Here is a 15,348-nt window from a genome sequence, read left to right as displayed (position 1 = left end):
TACAGTAGAATAGAGCAGAGGTAGACTACACTATAGTAGAATAGAACAAAGGTAGACTACACTACAGTAGAATAGAGCAGAGGTAGACTACACTACAGTAGAATAGAGCAGAGGTAGACTACACTATAGTAGAATAGAGCAGAGGTAGACTAAACTATAGTAGAATAGAGCAGAGGTAGACTACACTATAGTAGAATAGAGCAGAGGTAGACTACACTATAGTAGAATAGAACAGAGGTAGACTACAGTATAGTAGAATAGAGCAGAGGTAGACTACACTATAGTAGAATAGAGCAGAGGTAGACTACACTATAGTAGAATAGAACAGAGGTAGACTACACTATAGTAGAATAGAACAGAGGTAGACTACAGTACAGTAGAATAGAGCAGAGGTAGACTACAGTACAGTAGAATAGAGCAGAGGTAGACTACAGTACAGTAGAATAGAGCAGAGGTAGACTACAGTACAGTAGAATAGAGGAGAGGTAGACTACACTATTGTAGAATAGAGCAGAGGTAGACTACACTACAGTAGAATAGAGCAGAGGTAGACTACAATACAGTAGAATAGAGCAGAGGTAGACTACACTATAGTAGAATAGACCAGAGGTAGACTACAGTACAGTAGAATAGAGCAGAGGTAGACTACAGTACAGTAGAATAGAGCAGAGGTAGGCTACACTATAGTAGAATAGAGCAGAGGTAGACTACACTATAGTAGAATAGAGCAGAGGTAGACTACACTATAGTAGAATAGAGCAGAGGTAGACTACACTATAGTAGAATAGAGCAGAGGTAGACTACACTATAGTAGAATAGAGCAGAGGTAGGCTACAGTACAGTAGAATAGAGCAGAGGTAGACTACACTATAGTAGAATAGAGCAGAGGTAGACTACACTATAGTAGAATAGAGCAGAGGTAGACTACACTATAGTAGAATAGAGCAGAGGTAGGCTACAGTACAGTGGAATAGAGCAGAGGTAGGCTACAGTACAGTAGAATAGAGCAGAGGTAGGCTACAGTACAGTAGAATAGAGCAGAGGTAGGCTACACTATAGTAGAATAGAGCAGAGGTAGGCTACACTATAGTAGAATAGAGCAGAGGTAGGCTACAGTACAGTAGAATAGAGCAGAGGTAGGCTACACTATAGTAGAATAGAGCAGAGGTAGGCTACACTATAGTAGAATAGAGCAGTGGTAGGCTACACTATAGTAGAATAGAGCAGAGGTAGGCTACAGTACAGTAGAATAGGGCAGAGGTAGGCTACACTATAGTAGAATAGAGCAGAGGTAGACTACACTATAGTAGAATAGAGCAGAGGTAGACTACACTACAGTAGAACAGAGCAGAGGTAGACTACACTACAGTAGAATAGAGCAGAGGTAGACTACACTACAGTAGAATAGAGCAGAGGTAGACTACAGTACACTACAGTAGAATAGAGCAGAGGTAGACTACACTACAGTAGAATAGAGCAGAGGTAGACTACACTACAGTAGAATAGAGCAGAGGTAGACTACACTATAGTAGAATAGAACAGAGGTAGACTACACTACAGTAGAATAGAGCAGAGGTAGACTACAGTACACTACAGTAGAATAGAGCAGAGGTAGACTACACTATAGTAGAATAGAGCAGAGGTAGACTACACTATAGTAGAATAGAGCAGAGGTAGACTACACTATAGTAGAATAGAGCAGAGGTAGACTACACTACAGTAGAATAGAGCAGAGGTAGACTACAGTACACTACAGTAGAATAGAGCAGAGGTAGACTACAGTACACTACAGTAGAATAGAGCAGAGGTAGACTACACTACAGTAGAATAGAGCAGAGGTAGACTACACTACAGTAGAATAGTGCAGAGGTAGACTACAGTACAGTAGAATAGAGCAGAGGTAGACTACAGTACAGTAGAATAGAGCAGAGGTAGACTACAGTACAGTAGAATAGAGGAGAGGTAGACTACACTATAGTAGAATAGAGCAGAGGTAGACTACACTATAGTAGAATAGAGCGGAGGTAGACTACACTACAGTAGAATAGAGGAGAGGTAGACTACACTACAGTAGAATAGAGGAGAGGTAGATTACAGTACAGTAGAATAGAGCAGAGGTAGACTACAGTACAGTAGAATAGAGCAGAGGTAGACTACACTACAGTAGAATAGAGCATAGGTAGACTACACTATAGTAGAATAGAGCAGAGGTAGACTACACTATAGTAGAATAGAGCAGAGGTAGTCTACAGTACACTACAGTAGAATAGAGCAGAGGTAGACTACACTATAGTAGAATAGAGCAGAGGTAGACTACAGTACACTACAGTAGAATAGAGCAGAGGTAGACTACACTATAGTAGAATAGAGCAGAGGTAGACTACAGTACACTACAGTAGAATAGAGCAGAGGTAGACTACACTATAGTAGAATAGAGCAGAGGTAGGCTACAGTACAGTGGAATAGAGCAGAGGTAGGCTACAGTACAGTAGAATAGAGCAGAGGTAGGCTACAGTACAGTAGAATAGAGCAGAGGTAGGCTACACTATAGTAGAATAGAGCAGAGGTAGGCTACACTATAGTAGAATAGAGCAGAGGTAGGCTACAGTACAGTAGAATAGAGCAGAGGTAGGCTACACTATAGTAGAATAGAGCAGAGGTAGGCTACACTATAGTAGAATAGAGCAGTGGTAGGCTACACTATAGTAGAATAGAGCAGAGGTAGGCTACAGTACAGTAGAATAGGGCAGAGGTAGGCTACACTATAGTAGAATAGAGCAGAGGTAGGCTACAGTACAGTAGAATAGAGCAGAGGTAGGCTACAGTACAGTAGAATAGAGCAGAGGTAGGCTACACTATAGTAGAATAGAGCAGAGGTAGGCTACACTATAGTAGAATAGAGCAGAGGTAGGCTACAGTACAGTAGAATAGAGCAGAGGTAGGCTACACTATAGTAGAATAGAGCAGAGGTAGGCTACACTATAGTAGAATAGAGCAGTGGTAGGCTACACTATAGTAGAATAGAGCAGAGGTAGGCTACAGTACAGTAGAATAGGGCAGAGGTAGGCTACACTATAGTAGAATAGAGCAGAGGTAGACTACACTATAGTAGAATAGAGCAGAGGTAGACTACACTACAGTAGAACAGAGCAGAGGTAGACTACACTACAGTAGAATAGAGCAGAGGTAGACTACACTACAGTAGAATAGAGCAGAGGTAGACTACAGTACACTACAGTAGAATAGAGCAGAGGTAGACTACACTACAGTAGAATAGAGCAGAGGTAGACTACACTACAGTAGAATAGAGCAGAGGTAGACTACACTATAGTAGAATAGAACAGAGGTAGACTACACTACAGTAGAATAGAGCAGAGGTAGACTACAGTACACTACAGTAGAATAGAGCAGAGGTAGACTACACTATAGTAGAATAGAGCAGAGGTAGACTACACTATAGTAGAATAGAGCAGAGGTAGACTACACTATAGTAGAATAGAGCAGAGGTAGACTACACTACAGTAGAATAGAGCAGAGGTAGACTACAGTACACTACAGTAGAATAGAGCAGAGGTAGACTACAGTACACTACAGTAGAATAGAGCAGAGGTAGACTACACTACAGTAGAATAGAGCAGAGGTAGACTACACTACAGTAGAATAGTGCAGAGGTAGACTACAGTACAGTAGAATAGAGCAGAGGTAGACTACAGTACAGTAGAATAGAGCAGAGGTAGACTACAGTACAGTAGAATAGAGGAGAGGTAGACTACACTATAGTAGAATAGAGCAGAGGTAGACTACACTATAGTAGAATAGAGCGGAGGTAGACTACACTACAGTAGAATAGAGGAGAGGTAGACTACACTACAGTAGAATAGAGGAGAGGTAGATTACAGTACAGTAGAATAGAGCAGAGGTAGACTACAGTACAGTAGAATAGAGCAGAGGTAGACTACACTACAGTAGAATAGAGCATAGGTAGACTACACTATAGTAGAATAGAGCAGAGGTAGACTACACTATAGTAGAATAGAGCAGAGGTAGTCTACAGTACACTACAGTAGAATAGAGCAGAGGTAGACTACACTATAGTAGAATAGAGCAGAGGTAGACTACAGTACACTACAGTAGAATAGAGCAGAGGTAGACTACACTATAGTAGAATAGAGCAGAGGTAGACTACAGTACACTACAGTAGAATAGAGCAGAGGTAGACTACACTATAGTAGAATAGAGCAGAGGTAGACTACACTATAGTAGAATAGAGCAGAGGTAGACTACAGTACACTACAGTAGAATGGAGCAGAGGTAGACTACACTATAGTAGAATAGAGCAGAGGTAGACTACAGTACAGTAGAATAGAACAGAGGTAGACTACACTACAGTAGAATAGAACAGAGGTAGACTACAGTACAGTAGAATAGAGCAGAGGTAGACTACAGTACACTACAGTAGAATAGAGCAGAGGTAGACTACACTATAGTAGAATAGAGCAGAGGTAGACTACAGTACAGTAGAATAGAGCAGAGGTAGACTACAGTACACTACAGTAGAATAGAGCAGAGATAGACTACACTATAGTAGAATAGAGCAGAGGTAGACTACAGTATAGTATAATAGAGCAGAGGTAGACTACAGTACAGTAGAATAGAGCAGAGGTAGACTACAGTACAGTAGAATAGAGGAGAGGTAGACTACACTATAGTAGAATAGAGGAGAGGTAGACTACAGTACAGTAGAATAGAGCAGAGGTAGACTACAGTACAGTAGAATAGAGCAGAGGTAGACTACAGTACAGTAGAATAGAGGAGAGGTAGACTACACTATAGTAGAATAGAGGAGAGGTAGACTACAGTACAGTAGAATAGAGCAGAGGTAGACTACAGTACAGTAGAATAGAGCAGAGGTAGACTACAGTACAGTAGAATAGAGCAGAGGTAGACTACAGTACAGTAGAATAGAGGAGAGGTAGACTACACTATAGTAGAATAGAGCAGAGGTAGACTACACTACAGTAGAATAGAGCAGAGGTAGACTACAATACAGTAGAATAGAGCAGAGGTAGACTACAGTACAGTAGAATAGAGCAGAGGTAGACTACAGTACAGTAGAATAGAGCAGAGGTAGACTACAGTACAGTAGAATAGAGCAGAGGTAGACTACACTATAGTAGAATAGAACAAAGGTAGACTACACTGCAGTAGAATAGAGCAGAGGTAGACTACACTACAGTAGAATAGAGCAGAGGTAGACTACACTATAGTAGAATAGAGCAGAGGTAGACTACAGTACAGTAGAATATAGCAGAGGTAGACTACACTATAGTAGAATAGAGCAGAGGTAGACTACACTACAGTAGAATAGAACAGAGGTAGACTACACTATAGTAGAATAGACCAGAGGTAGACTACAGTATAGTAGAATAGAACAGAGGTAGACTACAGTACACTACAGTAGAATAGAACAAAGGTAGACTACACTATAGTAGAATAGAGCAGAGGTAGACTACAGTACAGTAGAATAGAGCAGAGGTAGATTACACTATAGTAGAATAGAGCAGAGGTAGACTACAGTACAGTAGAATAGAGCAGAGGGAGACTACAGTACAGTAGAATAGAGCAGAGGTAGACTACAGTACAGTAGAATAGAGCAGAGGTAGACTACAGTACAGTAGAATAGAGGAGAGGTAGACTACACTATAGTAGAATAGAGCAGAGGTAGACTACACTATAGTAGAATAGAGCGGAGGTAGACTACACTACAGTAGAATAGAGGAGAGGTAGACTACACTACAGTAGAATAGAGGAGACGTAGATTACACTATAGTAGAATAGAGCAGAGGTAGACTACAGTACAGTAGAATAGAGCAGAGGTAGACTACAGTACACTACAGTAGAATAGAGCAGAGGTAGACTATAGTACAGTAGAATAGTGCAGAGGTAGACTACAGTACAGTAGAATAGAGCAGAGGTAGACTACAGTACAGTAGAATAGAGCAGAGGTAGACTACAGTACAGTAGAATAGAGGAGAGGTAGACTACACTATAGTAGAATAGAGCAGAGGTAGACTACACTACAGTAGAATAGAGCAGAGGTAGACTACAATACAGTAGAATAGAGCAGAGGTAGACTACAGTACAGTAGAATAGAGCAGAGGTAGACTACACTATAGTAGAATAGAGCAGAGGTAGACTACAGTACAGTAGAATAGAGCAGAGGTAGACTACAGTACAGTAGAATAGAGCAGAGGTAGACTACAGTACAGTAGAATAGAGCAGAGGTAGACTACACTATAGTAGAATAGAACAAAGGTAGACTACACTACAGTAGAATAGAGCAGAGGTAGACTACACTACAGTAGAATAGAGCAGAGGTAGACTACACTATAGTAGAATAGAGCAGAGGTAGACTAAACTATAGTAGAATAGAGCAGAGGTAGACTACACTATAGTAGAATAGAGCAGAGGTAGACTACACTATAGTAGAATAGAACAGAGGTAGACTACAGTATAGTAGAATAGAGCAGAGGTAGACTACACTATAGTAGAATAGAGCAGAGGTAGACTACACTATAGTAGAATAGAACAGAGGTAGACTACACTATAGTAGAATAGAACAGAGGTAGACTACAGTACAGTAGAATAGAGCAGAGGTAGACTACAGTACAGTAGAATAGAGCAGAGGTAGACTACAGTACAGTAGAATAGAGCAGAGGTAGACTACAGTACAGTAGAATAGAGGAGAGGTAGACTACACTATTGTAGAATAGAGCAGAGGTAGACTACACTACAGTAGAATAGAGCAGAGGTAGACTACAATACAGTAGAATAGAGCAGAGGTAGACTACACTATAGTAGAATAGACCAGAGGTAGACTACAGTACAGTAGAATAGAGCAGAGGTAGACTACAGTACAGTAGAATAGAGCAGAGGTAGGCTACACTATAGTAGAATAGAGCAGAGGTAGACTACACTATAGTAGAATAGAGCAGAGGTAGACTACACTATAGTAGAATAGAGCAGAGGTAGACTACACTATAGTAGAATAGAGCAGAGGTAGACTACACTATAGTAGAATAGAGCAGAGGTAGGCTACAGTACAGTAGAATAGAGCAGAGGTAGACTACACTATAGTAGAATAGAGCAGAGGTAGACTACACTATAGTAGAATAGAGCAGAGGTAGACTACACTATAGTAGAATAGAGCAGAGGTAGGCTACAGTACAGTGGAATAGAGCAGAGGTAGGCTACAGTACAGTAGAATAGAGCAGAGGTAGGCTACAGTACAGTAGAATAGAGCAGAGGTAGGCTACACTATAGTAGAATAGAGCAGAGGTAGGCTACACTATAGTAGAATAGAGCAGAGGTAGGCTACAGTACAGTAGAATAGAGCAGAGGTAGGCTACACTATAGTAGAATAGAGCAGAGGTAGGCTACACTATAGTAGAATAGAGCAGAGGTAGGCTACACTATAGTAGAATAGAGCAGAGGTAGGCTACAGTACAGTAGAATAGGGCAGAGGTAGGCTACACTATAGTAGAATAGAGCAGAGGTAGACTACACTATAGTAGAATAGAGCAGAGGTAGACTACACTACAGTAGAACAGAGCAGAGGTAGACTACACTACAGTAGAATAGAGCAGAGGTAGACTACACTACAGTAGAATAGAGCAGAGGTAGACTACAGTACACTACAGTAGAATAGAGCAGAGGTAGACTACACTACAGTAGAATAGAGCAGAGGTAGACTACACTACAGTAGAATAGAGCAGAGGTAGACTACACTATAGTAGAATAGAACAGAGGTAGACTACACTACAGTAGAATAGAGCAGAGGTAGACTACAGTACACTACAGTAGAATAGAGCAGAGGTAGACTACACTATAGTAGAATAGAGCAGAGGTAGACTACACTATAGTAGAATAGAGCAGAGGTAGACTACACTATAGTAGAATAGAGCAGAGGTAGACTACACTACAGTAGAATAGAGCAGAGGTAGACTACAGTACACTACAGTAGAATAGAGCAGAGGTAGACTACAGTACACTACAGTAGAATAGAGCAGAGGTAGACTACACTACAGTAGAATAGAGCAGAGGTAGACTACACTACAGTAGAATAGTGCAGAGGTAGACTACAGTACAGTAGAATAGAGCAGAGGTAGACTACAGTACAGTAGAATAGAGCAGAGGTAGACTACAGTACAGTAGAATAGAGGAGAGGTAGACTACACTATAGTAGAATAGAGCAGAGGTAGACTACACTATAGTAGAATAGAGCGGAGGTAGACTACACTACAGTAGAATAGAGGAGAGGTAGACTACACTACAGTAGAATAGAGGAGAGGTAGATTACAGTACAGTAGAATAGAGCAGAGGTAGACTACAGTACAGTAGAATAGAGCAGAGGTAGACTACACTACAGTAGAATAGAGCATAGGTAGACTACACTATAGTAGAATAGAGCAGAGGTAGACTACACTATAGTAGAATAGAGCAGAGGTAGTCTACAGTACACTACAGTAGAATAGAGCAGAGGTAGACTACACTATAGTAGAATAGAGCAGAGGTAGACTACAGTACACTACAGTAGAATAGAGCAGAGGTAGACTACACTATAGTAGAATAGAGCAGAGGTAGACTACAGTACACTACAGTAGAATAGAGCAGAGGTAGACTACACTATAGTAGAATAGAGCAGAGGTAGACTACACTATAGTAGAATAGAGCAGAGGTAGACTACAGTACACTACAGTAGAATGGAGCAGAGGTAGACTACACTATAGTAGAATAGAGCAGAGGTAGACTACAGTACAGTAGAATAGAACAGAGGTAGACTACACTACAGTAGAATAGAACAGAGGTAGACTACAGTACAGTAGAATAGAGCAGAGGTAGACTACAGTACACTACAGTAGAATAGAGCAGAGGTAGACTACACTATAGTAGAATAGAGCAGAGGTAGACTACAGTACAGTAGAATAGAGCAGAGGTAGACTACAGTACACTACAGTAGAATAGAGCAGAGATAGACTACACTATAGTAGAATAGAGCAGAGGTAGACTACAGTATAGTATAATAGAGCAGAGGTAGACTACAGTACAGTAGAATAGAGCAGAGGTAGACTACAGTACAGTAGAATAGAGGAGAGGTAGACTACACTATAGTAGAATAGAGGAGAGGTAGACTACAGTACAGTAGAATAGAGCAGAGGTAGACTACAGTACAGTAGAATAGAGCAGAGGTAGACTACAGTACAGTAGAATAGAGGAGAGGTAGACTACACTATAGTAGAATAGAGGAGAGGTAGACTACAGTACAGTAGAATAGAGCAGAGGTAGACTACAGTACAGTAGAATAGAGCAGAGGTAGACTACAGTACAGTAGAATAGAGCAGAGGTAGACTACAGTACAGTAGAATAGAGGAGAGGTAGACTACACTATAGTAGAATAGAGCAGAGGTAGACTACACTACAGTAGAATAGAGCAGAGGTAGACTACAATACAGTAGAATAGAGCAGAGGTAGACTACAGTACAGTAGAATAGAGCAGAGGTAGACTACAGTACAGTAGAATAGAGCAGAGGTAGACTACAGTACAGTAGAATAGAGCAGAGGTAGACTACACTATAGTAGAATAGAACAAAGGTAGACTACACTACAGTAGAATAGAGCAGAGGTAGACTACACTACAGTAGAATAGAGCAGAGGTAGACTACACTATAGTAGAATAGAGCAGAGGTAGACTACAGTACAGTAGAATATAGCAGAGGTAGACTACACTATAGTAGAATAGAGCAGAGGTAGACTACACTACAGTAGAATAGAACAGAGGTAGACTACACTATAGTAGAATAGACCAGAGGTAGACTACAGTATAGTAGAATAGAACAGAGGTAGACTACAGTACACTACAGTAGAATAGAACAAAGGTAGACTACACTATAGTAGAATAGAGCAGAGGTAGACTACAGTACAGTAGAATAGAGCAGAGGTAGATTACACTATAGTAGAATAGAGCAGAGGTAGACTACAGTACAGTAGAATAGAGCAGAGGGAGACTACAGTACAGTAGAATAGAGCAGAGGTAGACTACAGTACAGTAGAATAGAGCAGAGGTAGACTACAGTACAGTAGAATAGAGGAGAGGTAGACTACACTATAGTAGAATAGAGCAGAGGTAGACTACACTATAGTAGAATAGAGCGGAGGTAGACTACACTACAGTAGAATAGAGGAGAGGTAGACTACACTACAGTAGAATAGAGGAGACGTAGATTACAGTACAGTAGAATAGAGCAGAGGTAGACTAAAGTACAGTAGAATAGAGCAGAGGTAGACTACACTACAGTAGAATAGAGCATTGGTAGACTACACTATAGTAGAATAGAGCAGAGGTAGACTACACTATAGTAGAATAGAGCAGAGGTAGTCTACAGTACACTACAGTAGAATAGAGCAGAGGTAGACTACACTATAGTAGAATAGAGCAGAGGTAGACTACAGTACACTACAGTAGAATAGAGCAGAGGTAGACTACACTATAGTAGAATAGAGCAGAGGTAGATTACACTACAGTAGAATAGAGCAGAGGTAGACTACACTATAGTAGAATAGAGCAGAGGTAGACTACAGTACACTACAGTAGAATAGAGCAGAGGTAGACTACACTATAGTAGAATAGAGCAGAGGTAGACTACACTATAGTAGAATAGAGCAGAGGTAGACTACAGTACACTACAGTAGAATGGAGCAGAGGTAGACTACACTATAGTAGAATAGAGCAGAGGTAGACTACAGTACAGTAGAATAGAACAGAGGTAGACTACACTACAGTAGAATAGAACAGAGGTAGACTACAGTACAGTAGAATAGAGCAGAGGTAGACTACAGTACACTACAGTAGAATAGAGCAGAGGTAGACTACACTATAGTAGAATAGAGCAGAGGTAGACTACAGTACAGTAGAATAGAGCAGAGGTAGACTACAGTACACTACAGTAGAATAGAGCAGAGATAGACTACACTATAGTAGAATAGAGCAGAGGTAGACTACAGTATAGTAGAATAGAGCAGAGGTAGACTACAGTACAGTAGAATAGAGCAGAGGTAGACTACAGTACAGTAGAATAGAGGAGAGGTAGACTACACTATAGTAGAATAGAGGAGAGGTAGACTACAGTACAGTAGAATAGAGCAGAGGTAGACTACACTATAGTAGAATAGAGCAGAGGTAGACTACAGTATAGTAGAATAGAACAGAGGTAGACTACAGTACACTACAGTAGAATAGAACAAAGGTAGACTACACTATAGTAGAATAGAGCAGAGGTAGACTACAGTACAGTAGAATAGAGCAGAGGTAGATTACACTATAGTAGAATAGAGCAGAGGTAGACTACAGTACAGTAGAATAGAGCAGAGGGAGACTACAGTACAGTAGAATAGAGCAGAGGTAGACTACAGTACAGTAGAATAGAGCAGAGGTAGACTACAGTACAGTAGAATAGAGGAGAGGTAGACTACACTATAGTAGAATAGAGCAGAGGTAGACTACACTATAGTAGAATAGAGCGGAGGTAGACTACACTACAGTAGAATAGAGGAGAGGTAGACTACACTACAGTAGAATAGAGGAGACGTAGATTACAGTACAGTAGAATAGAGCAGAGGTAGACTAAAGTACAGTAGAATAGAGCAGAGATAGACTACACTACAGTAGAATAGAGCATTGGTAGACTACACTATAGTAGAATAGAGCAGAGGTAGACTACACTATAGTAGAATAGAGCAGAGGTAGTCTACAGTACACTACAGTAGAATAGAGCAGAGGTAGACTACACTATAGTAGAATAGAGCAGAGGTAGACTACAGTACACTACAGTAGAATAGAGCAGAGGTAGACTACACTATAGTAGAATAGAGCAGAGGTAGATTACACTACAGTAGAATAGAGCAGAGGTAGACTACACTATAGTAGAATAGAGCAGAGGTAGACTACAGTACACTACAGTAGAATAGAGCAGAGGTAGACTACACTATAGTAGAATAGAGCAGAGGTAGACTACACTATAGTAGAATAGAGCAGAGGTAGACTACAGTACACTACAGTAGAATGGAGCAGAGGTAGACTACACTATAGTAGAATAGAGCAGAGGTAGACTACAGTACAGTAGAATAGAACAGAGGTAGACTACACTACAGTAGAATAGAACAGAGGTAGACTACAGTACAGTAGAATAGAGCAGAGGTAGACTACAGTACACTACAGTAGAATAGAGCAGAGGTAGACTACACTATAGTAGAATAGAGCAGAGGTAGACTACAGTACAGTAGAATAGAGCAGAGGTAGACTACAGTACACTACAGTAGAATAGAGCAGAGATAGACTACACTATAGTAGAATAGAGCAGAGGTAGACTACAGTATAGTAGAATAGAGCAGAGGTAGACTACAGTACAGTAGAATAGAGCAGAGGTAGACTACAGTACAGTAGAATAGAGGAGAGGTAGACTACACTATAGTAGAATAGAGGAGAGGTAGACTACAGTACAGTAGAATAGAGCAGAGGTAGACTACACTATAGTAGAATAGAGCAGAGGTAGACTACAGTACAGTAGAATAGAGCAGAGGTAGACTACAGTACACTACAGTAGAATAGAGCAGAGGTAGACTACACTATAGTAGAATAGAGCAGAGGTAGACTACAGTACAGTAGAATAGAGCAGAGGTAGACTACACTATAGTAGAATAGAACAGAGGTAGACTACAGTACACTACAGTACACTTCAATGTTAAACTAAAACATCAGAGAACCTTCAGCAACATTCAGCTTTAACATAATAGCAACCTGCAATCACGCGTCTACAACCAGGAAGCGTTACGTCTCATTTTAACAGAAAGACCAAGATCCTCTCCAATACAGCTCTCACCGACCCATTTCCTACTTGAGTGTTAACGGTAAACCGATTCCGTCTCCAATGCAGTTACAAACCGTCTCTTTACTGAATGTTGACGTTCAAACAACGTCTGATTTAAAAAAAAAAAGTGAATATGAATAATGTCCACCTACCTGAGTCCTCAGACGTCCGATCCCTGGGGACAGCTGCTGGTCCAGAAGCCTCTGAAAGGTCTCCAGAGTGGGCAGGGTACGGGAGATCTCGCTGGTACAACATAGGAGCATAGCAATTGTTTTAATGCTGTTTACCAGGGTTTATGGGGGTCGATTTCAATTCAGTTTCCATCCCTAATTGGCTGAACGAATTAAATGGACCCCGAAACCGACTGAGATCTCACTGACACATTTATAGGAGTACAGAAATGTTCTTTCATTTCACAAGGGACAATTAAACACTGTTCAGAGTGAAAGCCAAGTAATGTACATGTTGCAGAAGCAGCTACTGTCCGTCAGTACTGCGTACCTGTTCAGTTGTTTACAGTACTGCGTACCTGTTCAGTTGTTTACAGTACTGCGTACCTGTTCAGTTGTTTACAGTACTGTGTACCTGTTCAGTTGTTTACAGTACTGTGTACCTGTTCAGTTGTTTACAGTACTGCGTACCTGTTCAGTTGGTTACAGTACTGTGTACCTGTTCAGTTGTTTACAGTACTGTGTCCCTGTTCAGTTGTTTACAGTACTGTGTACCTGTTCAGTTGTTTACAGTACTGTGTCCCTGTTCAGTTGTTTACAGTACTGTGTACCTGTTCAGTTGTTTACAGTACTGTGTACCTGTTCAGTTGTTTACAGTACTGTGTCCCTGTTCAGTTGTTTACAGTACTGTGTACCTGTTCAGTTGTTTACAGTACTGTGTACCTGTTCAGTTGTTTACACTACTGCGTATCTGTTCAGTTGTTTACAGTACTGTGTACCTGTTCAGTTGTTTACACTACTGCGTATCTGTTCAGTTGTTTACAGTACTGCGTACCTGTTCAGTTGTTTACAGTACTGCGTACCTGTTCAGTTGTTTACAGTACTGCGTACCTGTTCAGTTGTTTACAGTACTGCGTACCTGTTCAGTTGTTTACAGTACTGTGTACCTGTTCAGTTGTTTACAGTACTGCGTACCTGTTCAGTTGTTTACAGTACTGTGTACCTGTTCAGTTGTTTACAGTACTGCGTACCTGTTCAGTTGTTTACAGTACTGTGTACCTGTTCAGTTGTTTACAGTACTGCGTACCTGTTCAGTTGTTTACAGTACTGCGTACCTGTTCAGTTGTTTACAGTACTGCGTACCTGTTCAGTTGTTTACAGTACTGCGTACCTGTTCAGTTGTTTACAGTACTGCGTACCTGTTCAGTTGTTTACAGTACTGTGTACCTGTTCAGTTGTTTACATTTACATTTACATTACATTTAAGTCATTTAGCAGACGCTCTTATCCAGAGCGACTTACAAATTGGTGCATTCACCTTATGACATCCAGTGGAACAGCTACTTTACAATAGTGCATCTAAATCTTTTAAGGGGGGGTGGGTGAGAAGGATTACTTTATCCTATCCTAGGTATTCCTTAAAGAGGTGGGGTTTCAGGTGTCTCCGGAAGGTGGTGATTGACTCCGCTGTCCTGGCGTCGTGAGGGAGTTTGTTCCACCATTGGGGGGCCAGAGCAGCGAACAGTTTTGACTCGGCTGAGCGGGAACTGTACTTCCTCAGTGGTAGGGAGTCGAGCAGGCCAGAGGTGGATGAACGCAGTGCCCTTGTTTGGGTGTAGGGCCTGATCAGAGCCTGGAGGTACTGAGGTGCCGTTCCCCTCACAGCTCCGTAGGCAAGCACCATGGTCTTGTAGCGGATGCGAGCTTCAACTGGAAGCCAGTGGAGAGAGCGGAGGAGCGGGGTGACGTGAGAGAACTTGGGAAGGTTGAACACCAGACGGGCTGCGGCGTTCTGGATGAGTTGTAGGGGTTTAATGGCACAGGCAGGGAGCCCAGCCAACAGCGAGTTGCAGTAATCCAGACGGGAGATGACAAGTGCCTGGATTAGGACCTGCGCCACTTCCTGTGTGAGGCAGGGTCGTACTCTGCGGATGTTGTAGAGCATGAACCTACAGGAACGGGCCACCGCCTTGATGTTATCTGAGAACGACAGGGTGTTGTCCAGGATCACGCCAAGGTTCTTAGCGCTCTGGGAGGAGGACACAATGGAGTTGTCAACCGTGATGGCGAGATCATGGAACGGGCACTCCTTCCCCGGGAGGAAGAGCAGCTCCGTCTTGCCGAGGTTCAGCTTGAGGTGGTGATCCGTCATCCACACTGATATGTCTGCCAGACATGCAGAGATGCGATTCGCCACCTGATCATCAGAAGGGGGAAAGGAGAAGATTAATTGTGTGTCGTCTGCATAGCAATGA

The 15,348-nt window shown here is 41.6% G+C and overlaps 1 protein-coding gene across 2 annotated transcripts in view; it reads right to left on the bottom strand.

Annotated features, from left to right (window-relative positions):
• LOC115125771 (phosphatidylinositol 3,4,5-trisphosphate 5-phosphatase 1-like) overlaps positions 1–15,348 on the bottom strand; it is a 76,220-nt gene that overhangs the window by 44,423 nt on the left and 16,449 nt on the right. For both annotated transcript variants that reach the window (XM_065009357.1, XM_065009358.1), the window contains exon 6: positions 13,076–13,166. In XM_065009357.1, coding sequence (XP_064865429.1) covers positions 13,076–13,166 — 91 coding nt within the window. The remainder of the gene's footprint in view (positions 1–13,075; positions 13,167–15,348) is intronic.

The sequence above is a fragment of the Oncorhynchus nerka genome, linkage group LG24 (assembly GCF_034236695.1).
Source record: "Oncorhynchus nerka isolate Pitt River linkage group LG24, Oner_Uvic_2.0, whole genome shotgun sequence".
Lineage (NCBI taxonomy): Eukaryota > Metazoa > Chordata > Actinopteri > Salmoniformes > Salmonidae > Oncorhynchus > Oncorhynchus nerka.
This window is presented reverse-complemented; position numbering and strand designations above follow the sequence as displayed.